Here is a 19,377-nt window from a genome sequence, read left to right on the forward strand (position 1 = left end):
TGGGTGCAAGCTAGCAGGCATTCGTGGCTGGTTATGGTACTGGTGCCAGTGTATGGTGGTGGCTAGCGACTGGTAGTGCGGAGGCCGCTATAAATTCCGCTGCTGCTGCAGTCTCCATGCTCTTCCTCAGTGAAGCCGATCCTAAGCGCATCGTGAAATGTCATGTAATTACTTACGTAAATGACCGATTTGCGCAGAGCCGAGTCTTATGCACATGACAGGTTATTAATTGCACAGAGATGAAGCTGTGATTTGCCAAGATATTTATCGGTCATCTGGATGACCCTAAAAGCCGGGAGCTGGTGGCACACGATGCATCAACCCAAAGTCTAAAGGGGGTTTGCGCCAGCTCCTAGAACGGCAAAAGTACTGCCAGAAACAATTGGCTAATAAATAAATTGATATGGTCTGGTTACTTTGCAGGCCGAATCGGAGGATTGAGCAATGTTCTGCTACGGCACCTGAATATGAGGCTTGCTGCCGCGTCAAGCAATTGGACTGGGCGCACCATATAACAAAAACAAAACAACGTCAAACCCCGTCCCTCTAGCCGGTCCGCTACCCGACCGCAAACCCCGCTTGAAGGAACACCCGTGATCCAGCGCTGACTGCTATGTATGTAGCGGTGGAAGCTGTCGGCGTAGTTTTACCCCGCCAAAATATTGGGGTAGGACGAACTACCCCACGTTCCCAGCAGGAGGTCAGTTTGTTGCTCGTTGCTGTGCTACTCCTCACCAATGCCAATCATATCCACCCTCGCAGTCACAATCACTCATCCGCGCCAGGTTTGGGTGACAGGGCGCAGATGCGCTACTGCACAGGCAAGTCGCAGCCCCCAGCCCGCCGTCCTATCAGCGCATTGTTCTGGCAGCGACATCGCGGCCGCGAGCGCGAGGCAAGCTGGTAAGGGCGCGAAGGGTGGGCCGGCCAAGACAGCTTGCGCACTACCAGTCCCGAACCGCGGGGTAGTTGCTGGCTGGCATTGGTCACAGCCGTCGCCCTATCTTGGATGACCACTGCAACTTGAGCCATACAACGCCCCGGAATAACTCTGCGGGAGCTTATCGCTACTGCTGCTGCTTGCTGCTGCACTGCTGCGGCCAGACCTGGGATAAACAATGCCGGGCTCGGCTATGGGTCGGTCCCTCCCTTTGGCCATGCAGGTCCTCCCCTCTTCGGGCCCCTCGGTTTGACAGACCCTCCATCCCCTATACATACTCCTGCTCCTACTTTGTGCGTCTTTAACTCTATCACCCATCTACCCGTCTTTCCCTATCAAACCGGAGCTACAGCGTCTTGGGACCGCACCTAAACATCATATCGTAAAACGCCAAACCTATAAATAGTCACCAGTACACTTCTGCTTCCCAACCCCGACAATATGTATACGGCGTCATTTGCGTTTTTCGAGGCAATATGGGAGGCCGGCGTCACGCATTGCTTCGTCAACCTGGGGTCTGACCATCCTAGTATCATCGAGGCCATGGTAAAGGGGCAAAACGAGAAGAAGGGCCAGTTCCCTCGGATCATCACATGCCCCAATGAGGTAAATGACGCCCCTGTGTAGCACTCACAACCAACCTGTGCCCGCGTACCCACCCATCCCTGCATGCGAGTAGTGAGACTAACCTCTGGCCGTGTGTCGCCGCGGCGTAATAGATGGTGGCCATGTCCATGGCGGACGGCTACGCGCGTCTCACCGGCAAGCCGCAGGTGGTCATCGTGCACGTGGACGTAGGCACGCAGGGCCTGGGGGCGGCGGTGCACAACGCCAGCACTGGGCGGGCGCCGGTGCTGGTGTTCGCGGGCATGAGCCCGTTCACGCTCGAGGGCGAGATGCGCGGCTCGCGCACCGAGTACATCCACTGGATCCAGGACGTGCCCGACCAAAAGCAGATCCTCGGCCAGTACTGCCGCTACGCCGCCGAAGTCAAGACGGGCCGCAACATCAAGCAGATGGTCAACCGCGCCCTCCAGTTCGCCACCAGCGACCCCCAGGGCCCCGTCTATCTCATCGGCGCCCGCGAGGTCATGGAGGAGGACATCGAGCCCTACCACCTCGAGCAGGACGTCTGGGACCGCGTCGAGCTCGGCGGCCTCCCGCAGCGCGCCGTCGCCAAGATCGCCGAGGCCCTGGCCCAGGCCAAGAAGCCCCTCCTCATCACGGGCTACTCCGGCCGCAACCACGAGGTCCCGCCCGCGCTCGTGGAGCTGGCCAACACCGTCAAGGGTCTGAAGGTGCTCGACACGGGCGGCAGCGACATGTGCTTCCCCTCGACCCACCCGGCCTGGCTCGGCCTGCGCTACGGCATCGACACCGAGATCCGCGAGGCCGACGTCATCCTCGTCGTCGACTGCGACGTCCCCTGGATCCCGACGCAGTGCAAGCCCGCCGCCGACGCCCAGGTCTTCCACATCGACGTCGACCCCCTCAAGCAGATGATGCCGCTCTTCTACATCCCCGCGCAGCACCGGTACCGCGCCGACGCTCTGACGTCGGTGGAGCAGGTGACGGCGCACCTGAAGACGGCCCACCACGAACAGATCAGCAGCGACACCTTCTCCAAAGCCTGGGATGCGCTGGTCGCCTCGCACAAGCAGCGGCTCGAGGATATCGCGGCGCGGGCGCAGCCGACGGCGGACGGCGCCTTCGGCACGGGACATCTGTGTCGCACGCTGAAGTCGCTGGCGCCCGCCGATACGCTCTGGGCCATCGAGGCCGTCACCAACACCGGCTTCGTCCACGAGAACCTGCAGCCCGACCGGCCCGGGTCGTGGCTCAACTGCGGCGGTGGAGGCTTGGGCTGGTCCGGCGGCGGCGCGCTGGGCATCAAGCTGGCGAGCGACGTGCTGGCTGGCGGGCATGGCAAGGGCCAGTTCGTGGTCCAGATCGTGGGCGACGGGACGTTCCTGTTCAGCGTGCCGGGGGAGCGTGTACTGGATCTCGCGGCGGTACAACATCCCCGTCTTGACCATTGTGCTGAACAACAAAGGTGCGCTTGCTTTCCCTTCCCTCGTACAGTGATGACGACTACTCGCGGAAGAAAGAAGAAAAAACTGACTGCTTGGTGATAGGCTGGAACGCGCCCCGCAGGTCCTTGGTGCTGGTGCACCCCGAGGGCCTGGGCTCCAAGGCATCCAACGAGGAGATCAACATCTCGTTCGACCCCGTGCCGGACTTCTCTCGGGCATCGCCAAGGCGGCGGCGGGCGGCGAGCTGTTCGCGGCCAAGGTCGAGAAGGCGGACGAGCTCAAAGAGGTGCTGGCGCGGGCGATCGAGGTCGTCAAGGGCGGGCAGAGCGCCGTGCTGGACTGCAAGGTCCTCTCGGGGTGCTGAGCGGTGTTTAGATGGGAGCGTGGTATGTTTTGGTTGTGGAGGAAGAAGGGAAGCATGCTAATCTAGGTACTGGGCTCATATATTGTGGTTCTAGATTGGACGTGGCTGCGCTGGGAGGGTGTGGTTTCGTGGGGTTGGAGGCGGCATGACGAGGCTAGTGTTTACTTGCTAGCTTCGATGCAAGTGTGCAATTTTAGGAATGATTAGTATTCCTACTTTAATCACCTCAAAGATGCTCTATGTGCCAGTTGCAAGTTCACGAAGGGATACTGGATGAATGTGCAGGCGAACATCGCGCTTCAAGTACACTGAACCCGAGGACAGATGATTGACGTTCATAATACGTGCCATGCCCAATCGAATGCCATTTCCAATAGAACCAGGCTCTCCATCCCCGTTGCTGTTTGGTGAATTGACCACGCAAATTAGCTATTGCAATCTACTTGAGTTACCAAATGATTAACTTATAATAAAAATCTTAGAAATGGAAAATAAGTCCTTGATTATATATGCTAATAGTTTGTATGTTGATGTGAAAAACTGAAACGTATAAGGCACTAGTGGTTTAGTGGTAAAATCCATCGTTGCCATCGATGGGCCCCGCGTTCGATTCGCGGCTAGTGCAGAACCTCCTGCGTTTCTTTTTTCTCTTTCTTTTTGCTCAAATCTGTCAAACTGAACCGAACATCACCAACCCTGATGAGCATGGTATGGCAACATCACAAAATGTTGCAGGGCAATTAATTTTTGCTCTATCAATCTTGCCATTCAAAGATTCAGGAGGTGCTGGGTCACTGCGATTGATATGCTGTGTTTCCCTCCACCGCTATCAGAACCACCCCCACCACTCCTCAGACCCTTACATGTACTCTAGTGCAGCCAAGAAGAACGAGCCCTGGGCTGTCAGATGCCGAATTGGGCTTCGATGTGGATATTAGTTCGAGTCACGAGGCCTTCAAATCTGCAGGCCCTTGTCCTTTATTGACTTCGCCAGGGGGCGAGGGACCCTGAAAAAGTGAAGGCTGTCGGCCAGGAACCCCGAGATTGTGGGGGATATTGGAGTTTCTTTTTTCCCATCTCTCTCCAATGTGGCATTTATTGACCATCTGGGGGAGACCAGATCCGCCCGCCATCTGGAGATTTTGCATCGACAGATCGAAAGAGGCTCGAACGTTTCTGATGCCCCTCGCCTCGCCCCGTTGTGCCTTTTCCCCGGTACTTGAACAACCGGCCAGACAGGGGTGCATTAAGCGGCAGGCGGCAAGGCATCCATTTCCCTTAGCAACCGCAGCTCCTAAATAAGGCCGTAGGTGACCGAGTAGCCGAGGGCGAGTCTAGACACTCCGACACTCTAGAAGACTAGTCGGACGGCGGGGCAGACGCTCTCGATCCCAGGCAAGTACCTGATCTGGGCGATCCGAAATAAAAACGACCCAAGAAAAGGCGCCCGGGACGCTTGTGCCGCCTCACGATTATCCAGCGGGCATTGGCCATGTGTTTTTCCAGGTGCCTGCTAACTGCTGCACGCGCGCACGCATCCCCCCATCTCCAAGTCTCCCCAGCATTCTAGCCCCGGAGCGCCATAAATAATGGCACGATAAGAGAGAGGCCATGCAGGCAGCCCGATACGATACATATACTGCCCCAATAGCTACCTGAATTATTGCCCCTTTTCCCTTTCTCTCGATCGATTTGTTTCTGTTCTATTATCTAACAGGCGGAAATTGGACCATGACTGGACTCCGTCTTGTCTGGCACCCGGTCTTGTCCTTCGTATCCTACCCCTCACTTTGGAGGCGATGAATGCAGAGCAGCAGCCCGACCCGCCGAGCTCTACCCACGCCCACGCATGGTGAACATCCCACATTCGCACCACCTGCACTGCACCCTGCAACCTGCGACCTGCAACCCGCACCAACCCCTGGGGGCAAGGAAGTAGAGACAGCGCCTCCAACGACACGCCAACGAGAGATTGCGCTTCTGATCGCTCCCTCCCGTGATACGAGACACGGCGCGCGCATACCACTACTAGCAGCACGACACGTATTTCAGGCGCAATCATTCTCCCCGCCTTGTTCTTCAAGTTTGCTGGCTTTCCCCACGCTGCATGCACTCCCGTTATTCTATTCCTCTCGCTCTCCTCGTCTAGTATCCCGTGTGTTTGCGCAGCCTGTGCGACGAACGTGCCGCGGGGGAAAGAAAAGGAAGAGGAAATCATGCGCTTTGCTCTACATGGTTTTGATATGAGGCTCGACGCGCAACAACAATCTAGGCCTCAGTCGACTGTACGGTAGCCACTTCGACAACGACGACGAAACCCGAGATCCACCCACTTTACCCTAGGGTCCCGCGCCAACTTCGAGATTTTTTTTCTTCGCCTCTCGACCGTTAGACTTAACTCGACCGAAAGAACGAAACGATTTATGTGCGGTCGAATTTGGCAAATGGGAAAAAACCTACGAGTCGATTGCAACAACCAACCGATTTGCTCCGAATAAAAACAAGCTCCATCTGCCGGTAACAGGTAGGTGGTTGAATACCAGCTCCCACCGATAACGGCAGCGCCTCTTGCAGGCGCCATGTCCGACGACCATGCCCCCGGAGGCGAAGCTCCAGGCCCATCCGAAGACTCCCCCAAACAGACGACACCCACATCGCCACCGCCGCCGCCGATACCTGCCGCCGACCCCCAGCTCCTTGGTCAAGCGTGCACACCGCCGCCGCTGCACCATGCCAGCCCCAGCCCGTCGTCCAAAGACCTCTTCAAGCTCACGCCCATCGCCGCCCTCAAGCTGCTCTCGGGCGGCATCGAGGCCCTCGTGCGCGTGACGGGCGACATCCCCCCGACGCCGCCCCCGACGAGCCCCACGATCCCCCCACATGCGCGGCTTCGCCCAAGAAAAGGCCGACATCGTGCGCGTGCACTCGGAGAGGAGCCTGCAGCGCCTGCACCAGCAAGCCCAGGCGCAAGAGAAACAACAGCAGCAACAACAAGCAGCCGCCGCCGCCGCCACCTCAAAACCCTTCTACCAAGCGCCCATCGATGGCGTCAAGCTGCGCCGCACGCCCACGTCCCCGCCGCCGCCGCCCGCGACGCCCGAGCCCCTACGTCGTCATCGGCGCCAACTCGCAGCCCCTCAACCTGCAGCACAGCGCCATCACGCGCAAGTTCTACAGCAAGGCGCCGCCGCCCATCAGCATCGAGGACTACCTGCTGCGGATGCACCGCTTCTGCCCCATGAGCACGGCCGTCTACCTCGCGACGTCGCTCTACATCTTCCGGCTGGCCGTCGAGGAGCGCGCCATCCCCGTCACGCGCCGCAACTGCCACCGCCTGCTGCTGGCGGGCCTGCGCGTCGCCATGAAGGCCCTCGAGGACCTGTCGTACCCGCACGCCAAGGTGGCGCGCGTCGGCGGCGTCAGCGAGGTCGAGCTGGCGCGCCTCGAGATCAGCTTCTGCTTCCTCGCGGGCTTCGAGCTCGTCGTGGGCGAGGAGACACTCAGACGGCATTGGCAGGCTCTTCGCGACGGGCAGGCTATGAGTGACGGTTACGGAACGGCGCGCCTCGGAGGCGGTATGGCCGAGATTGGCCGCGTGCCGGTGCTGAAGCTGGAGCATCGGAGGAGGGAGGTGCCGGTTGATAGTACGGCAGCGTGAGAGTGAAGGGGTACTTTATGGCGACGCAGCATATGTCGACGAACGGCAGTACGTCGAACATAACGGTTCGGACGGATTACGTCTGGGCAATTTCCCCGTCCCGGTCTGCTGTCAAAATCAGCAACTCGACCACATATCAGGGACAACACCATGGGGGCTACCCGCATATTCCGGCGGGAAAGGCGATTATGATATCAGGAACAGATACAATATCAGAAGGATCACTGGGGGGGTTATAGCGGCATTTTCATTTGCGCAACGAGCATTGGGAGGATCTAGCGTCATTGTTCGGTTTTTTTCTATTATCATGTCGTATGGATGGATGAGACCCAAGCATGTTATCGATCAATATGGACGGATTTGTCGTTTCTCCGCCATCCGGGACGCAGGAGATGGATACATGTTATCATCAAGGTTTTGCATGGATGGTAGCAACCAGCAGGTGGACCACATTTTCCGAGTGTCAAAAGCTGCGAGAGCGAGGTATTGAGAGCAGGAGGCAACATATGGAATGAGAGATGGATACGCATATGGCAAGACTACGGCTGGTGAAATGGATAATGAGACGAAATATATTGAAGGAGGGCATGGGGGCAGGGCGGAAATGCGTTCCATTTCGGTCTTTTTTTCCTTCGCGTACACATGATACCCGTTCACACACATATTTTCCGGTAGTTTCCCAACGATTCCTTTTTCATGTTTCCCGTCCTCGGTCATTTATGAGATCATGGTCACGCGGAGATCTGGGCACACTCACTGATGTGGAGAGGAGGGCAGAAGCACATACATCCACACGACTATGACACCTGGGGGTCATGATGGATTTAACAGGTCGACCGCGCCATGCTTCACTAGGTCTGTAGTGATCCTGACTTGATTGAGTGTACAGTGATGCCAGCCTCGCTCTGACGAAATTTGTGATCTTGTCTGTCATCTCGCTGTGTTTAGAAGAGGGATGCTTTCTCGGAATGGTGTAGTGATGTCTCCAATGGTATGTTGGCGTGTACAACACAGGCGAGTTAAAGTACTTATAAACCATTGCCTGGGCTTCTTTTGCTTTCTCCAGGATTACTTCCTTATGCTGCAAGACTGCTTCCCTGGTGCTGGTAGGCGTACAACCCAGCCCCCAAGGCTAGGGCGCCCAGCGCAGTGTACCTCATAATTTTCTTCGTGACTCGGCCTTGGATCACCCGCCTGTATCCGGGTTCGTTCCGGTTGATCCGATGTGGTAAAAATTCTAGATTCTCGTTCCTGTATTTCCAGTGGCTCCCCCGAACAGGCCAATCGACGCAGCAGCACCCCCACGGCCTTCGGGTCAAGCCAGAGGTGCTGGTGGCGGCAGAAAGGTCGGGTCGGGCTCTACTGGATGGATGGATTGGGGATGGTGACATTGAGTAGGCAGGACCAGATCTGTATAGTGATGGGAGCCTGGATATTCAGACATTGGGCGTGTATCAAACAAAATTCCTTATAGCGAAGTTGAGAACGTTGCAATCCAGTTTCTTCTGTAATTGTTGGCTATTGTGCCTTACCCCCGGGCCACGATGCGAAATGGGCGAGGTGTATCTCTGACATGTCATCATCCTCTTCTCTCTCTCTCTCGGGTTGGTGTTCCGCTGCTTGCCCTATGCTTGTAATTCACAGTTCTCGCCCATCTTGGATCGAGGGATGTGGCAATCTCCAGTGTTCCTCTCCCATCAAGTTTTGACTTTTTTCCACTTTCGGAACCGAGGCCAGGAATGAGTCTTCAGCCAAATGGTCTGGGTGCTGCGAGGTACAGCAACGTCACCTCTTCATCTCGGCCATCTTGAAAGTCGGTCGTAGTAAGATGCCAAACAGCGAATTTCTCACCACCATCACGTCCCAAGACTCCTCTCAGCTCCATTATCTCCCAGCGGAAATCCTAATCATGGTACGGAAGGCCTCCACTACAAAAGCCTTTAACATCCAACAAGGCAGAGCTGTTTTTGTAGTTAGCCTTTTGCTTTTACTTGGACAGCGCAAATATTGATAAAACGCTAAAAAGTGGAAGAAAAGATAAAGATAGAAGTGGAATGTATTTTCAGTAACGGAGATACCACTTACCTGAGCAGTATTCATATTTAAACAGAAATGAATACCAATTGCTTTATTAAAATCAGTCCCTACTAAATATAACACTATCATACGAACCTCCTGGAACTGGAACACCTTCATCACGAAAACCTTCGAACAACAGGACCTTCTCCATGTTACGATGTTCCTGGAACTCACCGCCAAGTTAGAAACACTGACCTTCGCCGCACCAACGACATTCCCGAGGTTTGACCGTCTTCCTCCAGAGCTCCGGTTCAAAATCTGGCATGAATTCCTGCGCAACGAGGCGGCCAGCCGAATCGTACTTGTACACGGCCTGGTACCTAAAAACCCCTCCAATTGGAGGAGGACGAGCTCACCGTGCCAGAGCTGCGCATCATGCCCCTGAAGCGGCTGATCAGTCCCCTCCTGATGGTCAGCCGGGAGTCCCGTGTGGAGGCGCTGAGGCACTATCAGACGCGCGTAGACATGACGTCCCTCGCCCCAATTATAAAAGCTGGTGGTCTCTCCAAATGGATAGAAAAGAATGAATTTAACGCGGGAACGGAACAAGACGAAGACCTTGATGGGGTACGCAGACTGGGTTTTATGAATCTCCGCGTTAGGGAGCAGTGGGCCATGGCTGTTGAACGCATGCTTTGCCGCGTTGCCCGTGAGGTGCTCGAGGACCAGAAATACCACACCCCAGCTCTCCGCGAGTACTGCCGGCCCCGCAAGTACTTTCAGCCCCGCGGCTGCATCCACCTGGATATGCACAGCGACCGCTTCCTGTTCGTGCGCAACTGGACGCCGCCCGTGCCGGCGCCGCTGCTGTACGGGCTGCGGGCCTTGTCGGAGGGCTTCGACGGCTTCCTCGACCGCCGCGCCGCCCACGTCGACGTGCAGAAGATCCTCGAGACCCACTGCCCGCCCGTGCTGCGCAACGCGTCGGCGCCGCTGGCGCCTGCGGTGCGCCAGCAGATCCGCCACGCCGTCTTCCCGCACTACGACACCTCCGTGATGCGCGTCTGCTTCGACCCCAACCAGGTCAACGGGTTCCCGGACGCCCCGGGCGCGGATTTCCTCCTGGGCCAGGACGCCTTCGCCGCCGAGGGCTCGCTCGCCGCCTTCGAGGCCTCGGAGCAAATGTACCGCTCCTTCTTCGACGACGTCGAGGAAAAGGGGCCCGAGTGCCTCGGGATCCGCCCCGCCAAGCTGGTCGATGTAGAGGACGTTGTGATGAACGAGGAGGACGGCTTCGACGACGTGATAATCCAGATACTTAAGTGGGAAAAGGATATCGTAGACGCTGACTACAACAGGCTTTGATGCCTGTCCTTCCTTTCTGCTGCTAGTACAAGCACTTGTCATATCTAAGGGTTACCTACTGCAACATAGGCAAGGGCAAAGAGCACAATCGACATTTCAGTTCTTCCTGAAGTTCCCACCCAAGCAGGTAATAAAGGAGAAGTACCAACAATGCAATACAATCGAGGCGTAGTTAGAAAATTTAAATAAGAATCAAAAACAAACAATAAGCATATATTCCGAGAGTCTGTAACGGATACTTTCTTCCCTGTTGTCAATGAGGCTTGAGTACAGATATTCCAAAGACAAGGACGAACACGATCTCGTCTCTGACCAAGCTGATGATTCCCAACTATGCGGCGGAGATTGAGCTCCCATGAATGCGCCTCCAAGCCGTTACTTTTGGAGATGGCGGACCATTCGTCGTCGCCTATCGGCAGCTCTGTTAGGTTCCCAATGACGGTCAGATCAATACTGTCTCTCGCCACCGTTTACGTGATCAACTCTAACTAGACATATGACCTCTTACTGGGCAAGGGATGTCTTGATATGAAACCGAGAGATTGTGGACTTCCGGTGTCCCGCCTGCCCACCGGCTGTCCCCCACCGCCGTAAAGGCACCGACGTGCTTCTAAAGCTGCCCTATCTTACCTATTCTTTTTCTTTACCGGGTACTTAATAAGAAATACTGCCTTCATTAGTCATCGAAACACCATGATTCTTTGTGAAGCACTAGTGGTTTAGTGGTAAAATCCATCGTTGCCATCGATGGGCCCCGCGTTCGATTCGCGGCTAGTGCAATAACGTCAGTTTGTATTTTTTTCTTTCTTTTTGCAATTCTGAGGTACCATGCCTCTATAGGAGGCTGTCATTCTGACTACAATTGTTTCACGAGGTAACCGGAAGACGGGAGGCGAAGGAGGCTGCTCTGCGCATCTCGACTCCGTACAGAACCCCTGAGATCTTAGTCAGTGACGGATGGCTGTGTTGGTACGGGCATCTAAAAGAGCACCCAACAATAACAAAGTTGAGTTTTGAGGTTGGGTGTTTTGAAGCATCGGGTTGATATGCAGCTCTGAATGAAGGCACAGTTCGATTTCGAATTCGGTGTCTATATTCAGCTACCGACAAGCCCCTTTTCTTGTTTTTCCCTAGTTCACTCACTTTTGATAAAAGATTTATCCAGTTTGCCTATTAGCCCATGGGTGGTGGCGGCGCACCACCGCGACCCATTGGCGGCCCAGGCATCGGGGTCGGCCCGCCACCTCCGCCTAGTCTCACAAAGGGAAACCCTCCTCCTGGTGGCCCCCGGGCATCGCCCCTGGCGGAGGCGGTGGTCCCCCGACTCCTCGTCCAGGAAACCCTCCCGGCCTCGCTGCCGGCGGTGGAATGCCCGGCATCCCACCCCCCATCATTGACGGAGGAGGCCCTCCTCCCCCCTCCACCACCGCCGCCATAAGCCATGCCGTCGTCCATCATATCACTGCCGCCACCCCCGTCATCCGAATGCGAATACGACGACTCCGACGACGGGCTAGACCCGCGACCACCGCCGCCAGACTTGGGCCGTTTCCGGTTCCCCCCACCACCGCCTCCACGGGGTCTCCGGCGATTCCTCCGCCTGCTGCTGCTGCCGCCGCTGCCGCTGCCGCTGTAGTAGGACGAGCTGAGACTGCCGTTGCTGGTGCCGCGGTGGGAGCGCGTGGCGCGGATGTGGCCGCAGCAGAAGAGCAGGACCAGCAGAATGGCGACGAAGGCGACGACGCCGCCGATGATGCCGCCGAAGGCGTCCTGGCTCAGTCCGTCGTCGCGGCTGGCGGAAGAAGGGGGTGTGTCTGCGGTCTGCTGTGGCGGGCCCGAGCCTAGGGTTACAATGGTGGTGTGGGTGGTAGCGGGGCTGATGACGGTTTGTGTTACGAATACGGGTGTGTCGCCGCCGGCTCGGGCGGCGTGATGGACACTGGGCGTGATGGCTGGCGCGGGGATGGAGGGACTGGGGGAAGTCGTTGGGAGGAGGATGGGCATGGCGGGCGGGCCGGACTAGGTGGGTGGGAATCACGGGAGGTACCTTCTATACTCTTGTCCAGTGAGCTCAGGTGCTTGCAGGGCCTTGAGGTTCGTGATGGCGCGTAACTGAAACGCCCGTTTTGGTGTTTCCCTACTGGACAGTTACAATTTCATTAATTTTCGAAGTCCAATGCGAATTCTGTCGATCAGTTGTCCATAGGGGCGCTGAAGCCGATCCCAGGAGGAAGGAAGATAAGAGGGCAGAGTGAAAAGGAGGTATGCCAAAGGAGGTTACCAGGCGGGGCAGATCTTGTGATACTACGCCCCTCGCCGCCCGTTTGTTATATAAGACAGCCGCGGTGCGCCTTGGCCTCCTTCCCCCTCTTCCCTTGGGTATTTCGAGTTCAACCCGCCAGCGCACCGTGTCATACCTGCCTGCGGGTTGTTCTCGTGCTGATTTCATCTCTGTCTTACAAAAGCAGGCAGGCTGACCTGCCAAGCCTCCCGTGCAGATGCGATGCGACGCACACGCACAGAACATGGGCGACAAAACGCTGCATGCACGCCGCGACGGGCGACAACCAGGACGAGAAGTGAACGCGCTGTCCTAGTGTATGAAGCGTCTTGGCAGTGTGGACTATTGCCCCTGTTATTGGTGTTAAGAAAGAGAAAGAAGAGGAGGGTGTGATGGTGGTGGTAGCACTGGGTCGCGTATCTTGAACACCGGCACTGATGATGTTGATGTTGGCTGCTGCTGCTGCTGCTGTTGGATTTCCCCTCACCCAGCCTCACCTGCCCCAGCATTCGATGTTGCTGTTTGGTGGCACAGCCATGCTCACACAGCACAGGGCAAGAATTCCCGGGCCGAGAGAGGTGTAAGTACTCACGTGCGAAGCTGCTTACTTAGTAATATGGCCCTTTTGCTTCTCACCTGCAGACCGCTATATTCTAGTCCCTGTAATAAGCAGACGTGGGGTTCCTGGATTCTCACCACTGCAGCGCTCCTGTAAAGTCCCGTCCGGTTGGGAAACGAACAAGAGGCACTGACCAGCGCCCCCGGATCTCGGTCTGTAAATGTCCATTCCACCGAGGTGGGTGGTGGTGCGAAAAGAGGTCAAAAAGGTGTGGGAGTGACGCTGCAACTGTCCGGATCGAGACTCACCCTTTCCGCTGCGAGGCTCCGCGGTGCTTGACGGTGATGAGTTGAACCATTGGGGAGGGGAGGGGGCCGTTTGTTCTCATTACGTACGTCTGTGAGCCGTGGGGGGATCGGGTTACACAAAGGGAAATGCAGGCAAACACATGCATGTCAGACCTTCACTTTCTTTCCCCATTTACTAACCAACTGACATATCTTCAACTCTCTCCTCATTCGTTGGATACCCCTCACCCTCCTTGCTCCTGGCCAAATAAGATCATGCATTGCTTTTCCCCCGACCAGTACCCCTCCTCTTCCACACGAGTGGACGGGGGAGGATTGGTAGGGATGACAGTTCCTGCCGGCAGCCAGATATCGGAATCGGATATGCAGACACCTGAAGAAAAGATTGACGGAAGGTGTTCTCAGTTCTTTTGCTATGCATGTTGCAGATTGATTTACGGGCGTTTGTCCCAACTCCATACCATGTCTTGTCTCAAGCGTGCATCCGCCTCCCATCATCGCGTACAGTTGCTGCAACACAGAAAAGGGCGCGAGGCGGAGAGCCAGGGCGATTCGCAAAAGCGATTCCTAGACCCAGACACAGAAACGCCGATGAGGGCCGTTTTCGTCGGGTGGCGTTGCCTGCCTTCTATTCCCCTGGTGCGACGCAGTGGCCATGTGCTACCGGATTGGTCGAGGATGCGCTGTTGTGCTCTGGCTACACGAACGCCTGATCCGGCAGCTTGAGAGGGGAGTGCGGGATCCTCTCGTATACCCAAGCAGGATGAGGCAGCCCAGATGATGTAGCCCAAGTGCTCCCTTGCCGGATAGTGTCACCGCCATAGCCGGCCATTGCAGTATATCGTGTGTTCGCTGGATGGCCATCGATTTGGACATGATAGCAATGAAATTCATTGAACATTCCCATTATATTTCTAATGATATGCTGTTAGGATCGATGAAGGATGAATATAGATGTATTAAACTTCAAATTAGGATACGAGTTATATTGCTTACTATCGACGTCAGCGCTATTACTAACGCTCAAATTGATACGTGGCTATGACCTTGGGCTCTTTGTTGACATGGATTTGGATGTGCAACGCCTCACTTTGGCTGGTTGCCTAATTCACACCACTTCGTCTTAAGTACAACGCTCAAGGGTTAAGAAGAGTTCAACCTAACGGCCATTGTTGCTCTATCCATCACTATGGAATCACGCGAGTCCGAAAATACCGTGAGCCTCATACCATGGCAGCCCAAAACTGCAGCTCAACGACTTCACCCACCCAGCGAGCCTAATATCAACATTGCGCAAAACAAGAAACGTGGTTTTCTTCACCCCGTCATTAACCCCCGCGGCAAATCCGGGTTCTGACGATCCTCTCCGAAGCTACAACGGAAAGTTTGGACTGCAAATTCGACATTGTCGACTTTGATGATGTGCCCTCCAAGGACTTCTTCGCCTTATCATATACATGGGGAGCGCCACAGGAGCTGATGATACTCACGACATATGGATCCTCGACGGCATATCGAAACAGCGAGTACCATTCTGCGTTCGACGGAATGTTTGGGAGTTCTTGACCAGCGACGTTGTGCGGCAGCAACTCAGCGGCCGTCCCATATACATCGATGCTATCTGCATCAACCAATTGGACAATGATGAAAAGGGACATCAGATCCAGCGCATGCAGTTAGTTTACTCTCGGGCCCTCGAAGTGATCATCTGGCTTGGATCATCTACAGTCAATGCTAACATGGACTCGAATCTGCGGAGTTTGCAGGAGCATGGCGACTGGGTCTGGCCGGAAAGGCGAGCCATGATGACAGCAGCAGGAACTGGAATAGGAGGCAATGGCGTTAGTTCTGTCGACAGGCAGAAACTCGCGGTCGAGTTCATCAGCTCGCAGCCATACTGGAACCGAACCTGGATTATACAGGAGATTATGCTTGCCTCGGATATCACCATCATCGTGGGCAGCTACACATTTCCATGGTCACAGGTCGCCAAGCTGGGGCCCCAACACATCCAGTCGTCGTTTTGGCACCAGGACTCCCACGACTTCCGTTGATGAACATGACCTTCGTCGAGGGCCAGATGCGGTTCGCTCAAAGGTCTGCGCTTCTCGGCCTCATTGAGCGCAAGACCAAGTGGGATTCCCAGGTCATGTCGAATCCAGACGAAGGTAAAAAGCAGACTTATATGGTGCCTTGCTATCTGTCCTTTGGAGCATTTGCAGATCATGATTGTTCGGATCCACGAGATAAGTTCTACGCCTTGCTGGGCATTGTCGAGGAGGATATGCGACAAGATACAGTCCCTGATTATCGCCTTAGGGTCCACCGGGCTTACCAAGCTGCTCTTGCCGCAGGCTTCCGTTCCATTATGGCGAATTTGCGGGATTCTTCAAAGATACGACTGGAAGCCCTCGGAATCTTGGCCGAACACTTGCACGAGACGTTCGGTCTTCTAGAGAAGAATATCATTGGCCCCAGAGCAGCCGCTTTGTTAGAGTCTTAGACTTATGATGCCATCCGATCTGACATTTTGGAAGCCGAAGACAACGGATCCCTATATGGCTCGCGAACTAACCCTAACAAGTGCCAACCGGGTCATCTTTTAAACGACTTGATACAAGGCCCTCGTAGTTCAATCAAGTCTACCACGTCAGCTGAGACGCTCGCAGAGTCGCAGGAACCAGTTTCAAATGTTTCTTTGCCTATCCACATTACCATTGGACTACCAAGCCTTTGGATAAGGCCAATGGAGCGGTCGCAGGTCACTCCGAAGCATCCAGAACCTGGGTTCACGACCAGAGGCGCTCATGGAGAAGGGTGACTCGACCAGATATCGCCAATGCCTGTATTACACCGATCGGAAAAGGGGGGACGGCGACATGTACTGGATGGTTGACAGCCCGCACGGGAACTACACAGCCACGATGCAGGTGTGTCGAAAACCAGATGAGAGCGATGGCTGGATGGTCTCTTACGACGACGCCATCCCCAAATCTCATCATTCCAAATGCGATCACTGCGAAAATCCCATACTTGCCAAGCGGTACCTCTGCCTACAGTGCCTGGAGTTCGACTTGTGCTCCCCGTGCAGGGAACAACTGGGCCAAGCCAAGGACACGCACGTGGACCAGCACGACTTCGAAGCCGTCTGCCATCCAGCCTCAAGCCTGAGCCACGCCACAAATCCAGTACGGTACCTTGCCCTCAACTTCCTGCGTGTGCCCTACCGGATGGACCGCAGAGTTTTCTACGAGTACCTGCACAACCCGGACCCGAGCGCGGCGGTGCAGAACTGCCTCGCATACGGCATGATATTCCCGTGGAGCCCCCGCGAGGGGGATATGGCCCCCTATTGGGTGGCCAACCTGGACATCATGACGTGGCTCCCCGCCGATAAGGGCGTGCCGCACCTCCGCTGCATGGGCCTGCGTCTGCGCGCCTCCGACCCGACCGATCGTCCACCCGGACGCCTGCCGGCAGGCTACCGGTTCTTCGGGCAGATCCAGCCGTGCGCCATCCGCCAGCAGCTCGTTGTCTGGGCGTCGTCCTTCTCGCCGCCCGTCGAGCTCAGCCCCAATATGAATATGGTGGAGCTCGTGGACAGGCGGCTCAAAGAGCTCGAGGCCCAGGGAAATAACGTTGTGTATGGGGGAGCCGTTGTACTGTTGCTTGCGTTTCCGCCGCTACCTCAGACGGAGGGGTGGAGAGTGACGATGTTGTCAAGGAGGACGGGGTCTGGGGTCTTAGGCTGCCGCGGAGTTGTTGATCAGGCGAGGATCCGAAGGACGCTTATACGGCGCCGACGATGTGTTTCTGGACGGCGGATGATTTTGACGAGGCCACGATTGCGAAGATGAAGGCGGTAATGAAATATCTGTTTAAATTCACGACGCCTTAAGTCTAACTCTAACGTATTACGAGAGATTGCCGGCCTTAAAGTCTTCCCTTGAGCCTCCTTGTAGCCTTTTACTGAGCTCTTCCTCCCTTCATGTTTGTGACTCTAGTGCAGAGCCAGTACCCGTTGGGCTGGCATTACCGGTGTCGGGTTGACTCCTGAGTGAGGCTTCGTAGTCTGTGGGCATATTTGCTTCTAACCCACTCCGAATCCCGACTATAGATCACGCCAGGTCAGCGAACTCGACGGAAAGAAGCGAAAGGAGAATGAGTAACCTACAGAAGAGAGTATGAAAAAAGTCGACAAAAACAGGTATCCACGTAGTCAGTGCCAGTATTTGCCCAAACGACCACTCTGTCAGTGGAGTGGAGTCTCCTGTGACCCTAATTATGTATTGGCGCAGGAGCCAGAACTCAGCAAGCGTAGACCACATTATTGCTAGGAGGATGATCTGCAGTGCGAGGCTGATGAATATCGAGTAGCCGCGGGGCAACACCCACTTTCTCGGAAACCCAGAATCTCTAAAGATTATTGCAACAATAAGTGTGATTAGCCCTATCAAGACTAGGAAAAAGACCATCGCTACTCCTGAAAACGTAGCGTAACGGAACGGGCCGCGGTCGAGCTCATCGGTGTTGAATATGCGTACGTAGGTGGACGCCATAAGACGTCTCAGTGCACTCGTACGGTTATGGGTTGACCGATAGAACAGGGCCCAGATGACACTTAGTAGAACACCAACAAACATTGGAATGGCGGCATTAAGTAGACGTCTTCTTCGTCCCCGGCTTTGAAGTAGAAACCCCGATAGGAATACAGGATAAGAGCAACATGCCGACGCCATAATGGCAAGATAGGCATCATAGTTGCCGAATGTTGCCCCGTCCCTCCATTTGATGATTTCAGCTTCCAGGTCTTCTTGAGAACTTGCAGCCAGACTATTAAGACTCGCTGCAAGAATCCCTAGACAGAGAAGAACGGAGGTCCAGAAGAATGTCGGTATAGAGGCTCTGAAAGAATCCAAAATGGATTGAAGATTGTCCTGACGTGCTGTACCAGAAGAATGAAATCGGTGACGAAGAAGTTCGACGGCTTGTGCCGCAGCAAACATCGTCACAAGGGCGCCTTCCACAAAATATGCTATCATAGCCTGATTTCATTCAAAATTATATCAGTTAGAACATAACGATGATACCATAAGCTTGGACTTACTCCATTTCCAGCAATATCTGCATTTCCCTGGACATCCAGCTCTGATTGGAGCTCAGAGTTACAAAAGGTGAAGGGATCCTGGGCATTAGACATGTGTTCGAACATGTTGGATATCACCATGAACGACTTGGGATCAGTCCATGGTTCTGATGCGTTGCAATTCAACTGGTACCAAAGCGTCGCTGTGCTATTGCTGGGCTCCGTAGAATTTGGCGGAAATCCAGAGAACAAATAGTTATGCATTGCGTCGAGCTGAGCTGCACACAAATCATATCTACCGACTTCAGAGCCATCGCCAATTCCCAGGACCTGGAGCCGATAGATGGTGCTAGCGAATTTGGCGTATAAGCTGCAATTTGTGAAATTAAAGTGCTCCCAATCGGGAGCTACCCAAGAGACAGAAACATTAAATCTAGTCATTATGGCGACTGGTACTGGGATAAAAAGGTATTTTTGAGTGTTAATTAAAAGTCTTCAAGTTAGGAGGAACAATTGGCTGGGTAGCCACGAGCACGCAACAGGATCCGCCACATTGGACGTTGAGGAAGGCAGCACGCCAGTTTTCGTTCTCAGGCTTTGTTATAAATGCCCAGATGGTGGGAGGGGGTGGCGTTCGTCAGCCGACATCTCTACTCTACCCATCTCAATGCCCGACAGGAAAGGCGAGGTGTCTGACTTGGCAGACGGCTCTGCCTAACGTAGGTAGTGTAACCTCGTAAAAATTCGTTCTGGTCGTTCTGGCT

The 19,377-nt window shown here is 55.0% G+C and overlaps 8 protein-coding genes across 8 annotated transcripts; 6 read left to right on the top strand and 2 right to left on the bottom strand.

Annotated features, from left to right (window-relative positions):
- Positions 1-1,381: 1,381 nt before the first annotated feature.
- Positions 1,382-3,337, top strand: PG998_000109 (Benzoylformate decarboxylase; the record flags this gene model as incomplete). Its single annotated transcript, XM_066866927.1, has 3 exons — positions 1,382-1,546; positions 1,660-2,993; positions 3,076-3,337. 3 exons carry the CDS (start codon positions 1,382-1,384, stop codon positions 3,335-3,337), a joined length of 1,761 nt encoding a protein of 586 aa, XP_066735342.1.
- Positions 3,338-5,916: 2,579 nt separating this feature from the next.
- PG998_000110 (cyclin domain-containing protein) lies at positions 5,917-6,995 on the top strand (the record flags this gene model as incomplete). The annotated part of the gene is made up of 2 exons (XM_066866928.1): positions 5,917-6,162; positions 6,336-6,995. The coding sequence occupies 2 exons, from the start codon at positions 5,917-5,919 to the stop codon at positions 6,993-6,995; spliced, it is 906 nt and encodes a 301-aa protein (XP_066735343.1).
- Positions 6,996-9,231: 2,236 nt separating this feature from the next.
- On the top strand, positions 9,232-10,379 carry PG998_000111 (uncharacterized protein; the record flags this gene model as incomplete). Its single annotated transcript, XM_066866929.1, has 2 exons — positions 9,232-9,390; positions 9,417-10,379. The coding sequence occupies 2 exons, from the start codon at positions 9,232-9,234 to the stop codon at positions 10,377-10,379; spliced, it is 1,122 nt and encodes a 373-aa protein (XP_066735344.1).
- Positions 10,380-11,552: 1,173 nt separating this feature from the next.
- Positions 11,553-12,383, bottom strand: PG998_000112 (uncharacterized protein; the record flags this gene model as incomplete). Its single annotated transcript, XM_066866930.1, has 1 exon — positions 11,553-12,383. One exon carries the CDS (start codon positions 12,381-12,383, stop codon positions 11,553-11,555), a length of 831 nt encoding a protein of 276 aa, XP_066735345.1.
- A 2,601-nt stretch (positions 12,384-14,984) lies between these two features.
- Positions 14,985-15,581, top strand: PG998_000113 (HET-domain-containing protein; the record flags this gene model as incomplete). The annotated part of the gene is made up of 1 exon (XM_066866931.1): positions 14,985-15,581. One exon carries the CDS (start codon positions 14,985-14,987, stop codon positions 15,579-15,581), a length of 597 nt encoding a protein of 198 aa, XP_066735346.1.
- Positions 15,582-15,586: 5 nt separating this feature from the next.
- Positions 15,587-16,030, top strand: PG998_000114 (uncharacterized protein; the record flags this gene model as incomplete). The annotated part of the gene is made up of 1 exon (XM_066866932.1): positions 15,587-16,030. One exon carries the CDS (start codon positions 15,587-15,589, stop codon positions 16,028-16,030), a length of 444 nt encoding a protein of 147 aa, XP_066735347.1.
- Positions 16,031-16,451: 421 nt separating this feature from the next.
- Positions 16,452-17,696, top strand: PG998_000115 (uncharacterized protein; the record flags this gene model as incomplete). The annotated part of the gene is made up of 2 exons (XM_066866933.1): positions 16,452-17,170; positions 17,645-17,696. 2 exons carry the CDS (start codon positions 16,452-16,454, stop codon positions 17,694-17,696), a joined length of 771 nt encoding a protein of 256 aa, XP_066735348.1.
- A 139-nt stretch (positions 17,697-17,835) lies between these two features.
- PG998_000116 (uncharacterized protein) lies at positions 17,836-19,054 on the bottom strand (the record flags this gene model as incomplete). Its single annotated transcript, XM_066866934.1, has 3 exons — positions 17,836-17,943; positions 18,000-18,572; positions 18,635-19,054. 3 exons carry the CDS (start codon positions 19,052-19,054, stop codon positions 17,836-17,838), a joined length of 1,101 nt encoding a protein of 366 aa, XP_066735349.1.
- Positions 19,055-19,377: the final 323 nt, after the last annotated feature.

The sequence above is a fragment of the Apiospora kogelbergensis genome, assembly GCF_038363985.1.
Source record: "Apiospora kogelbergensis strain CBS 113332 chromosome Unknown utg000001l_segment0_segment0, whole genome shotgun sequence".
NCBI classification, from domain to species: Eukaryota; Fungi; Ascomycota; class Sordariomycetes; order Amphisphaeriales; family Apiosporaceae; genus Apiospora; species Apiospora kogelbergensis.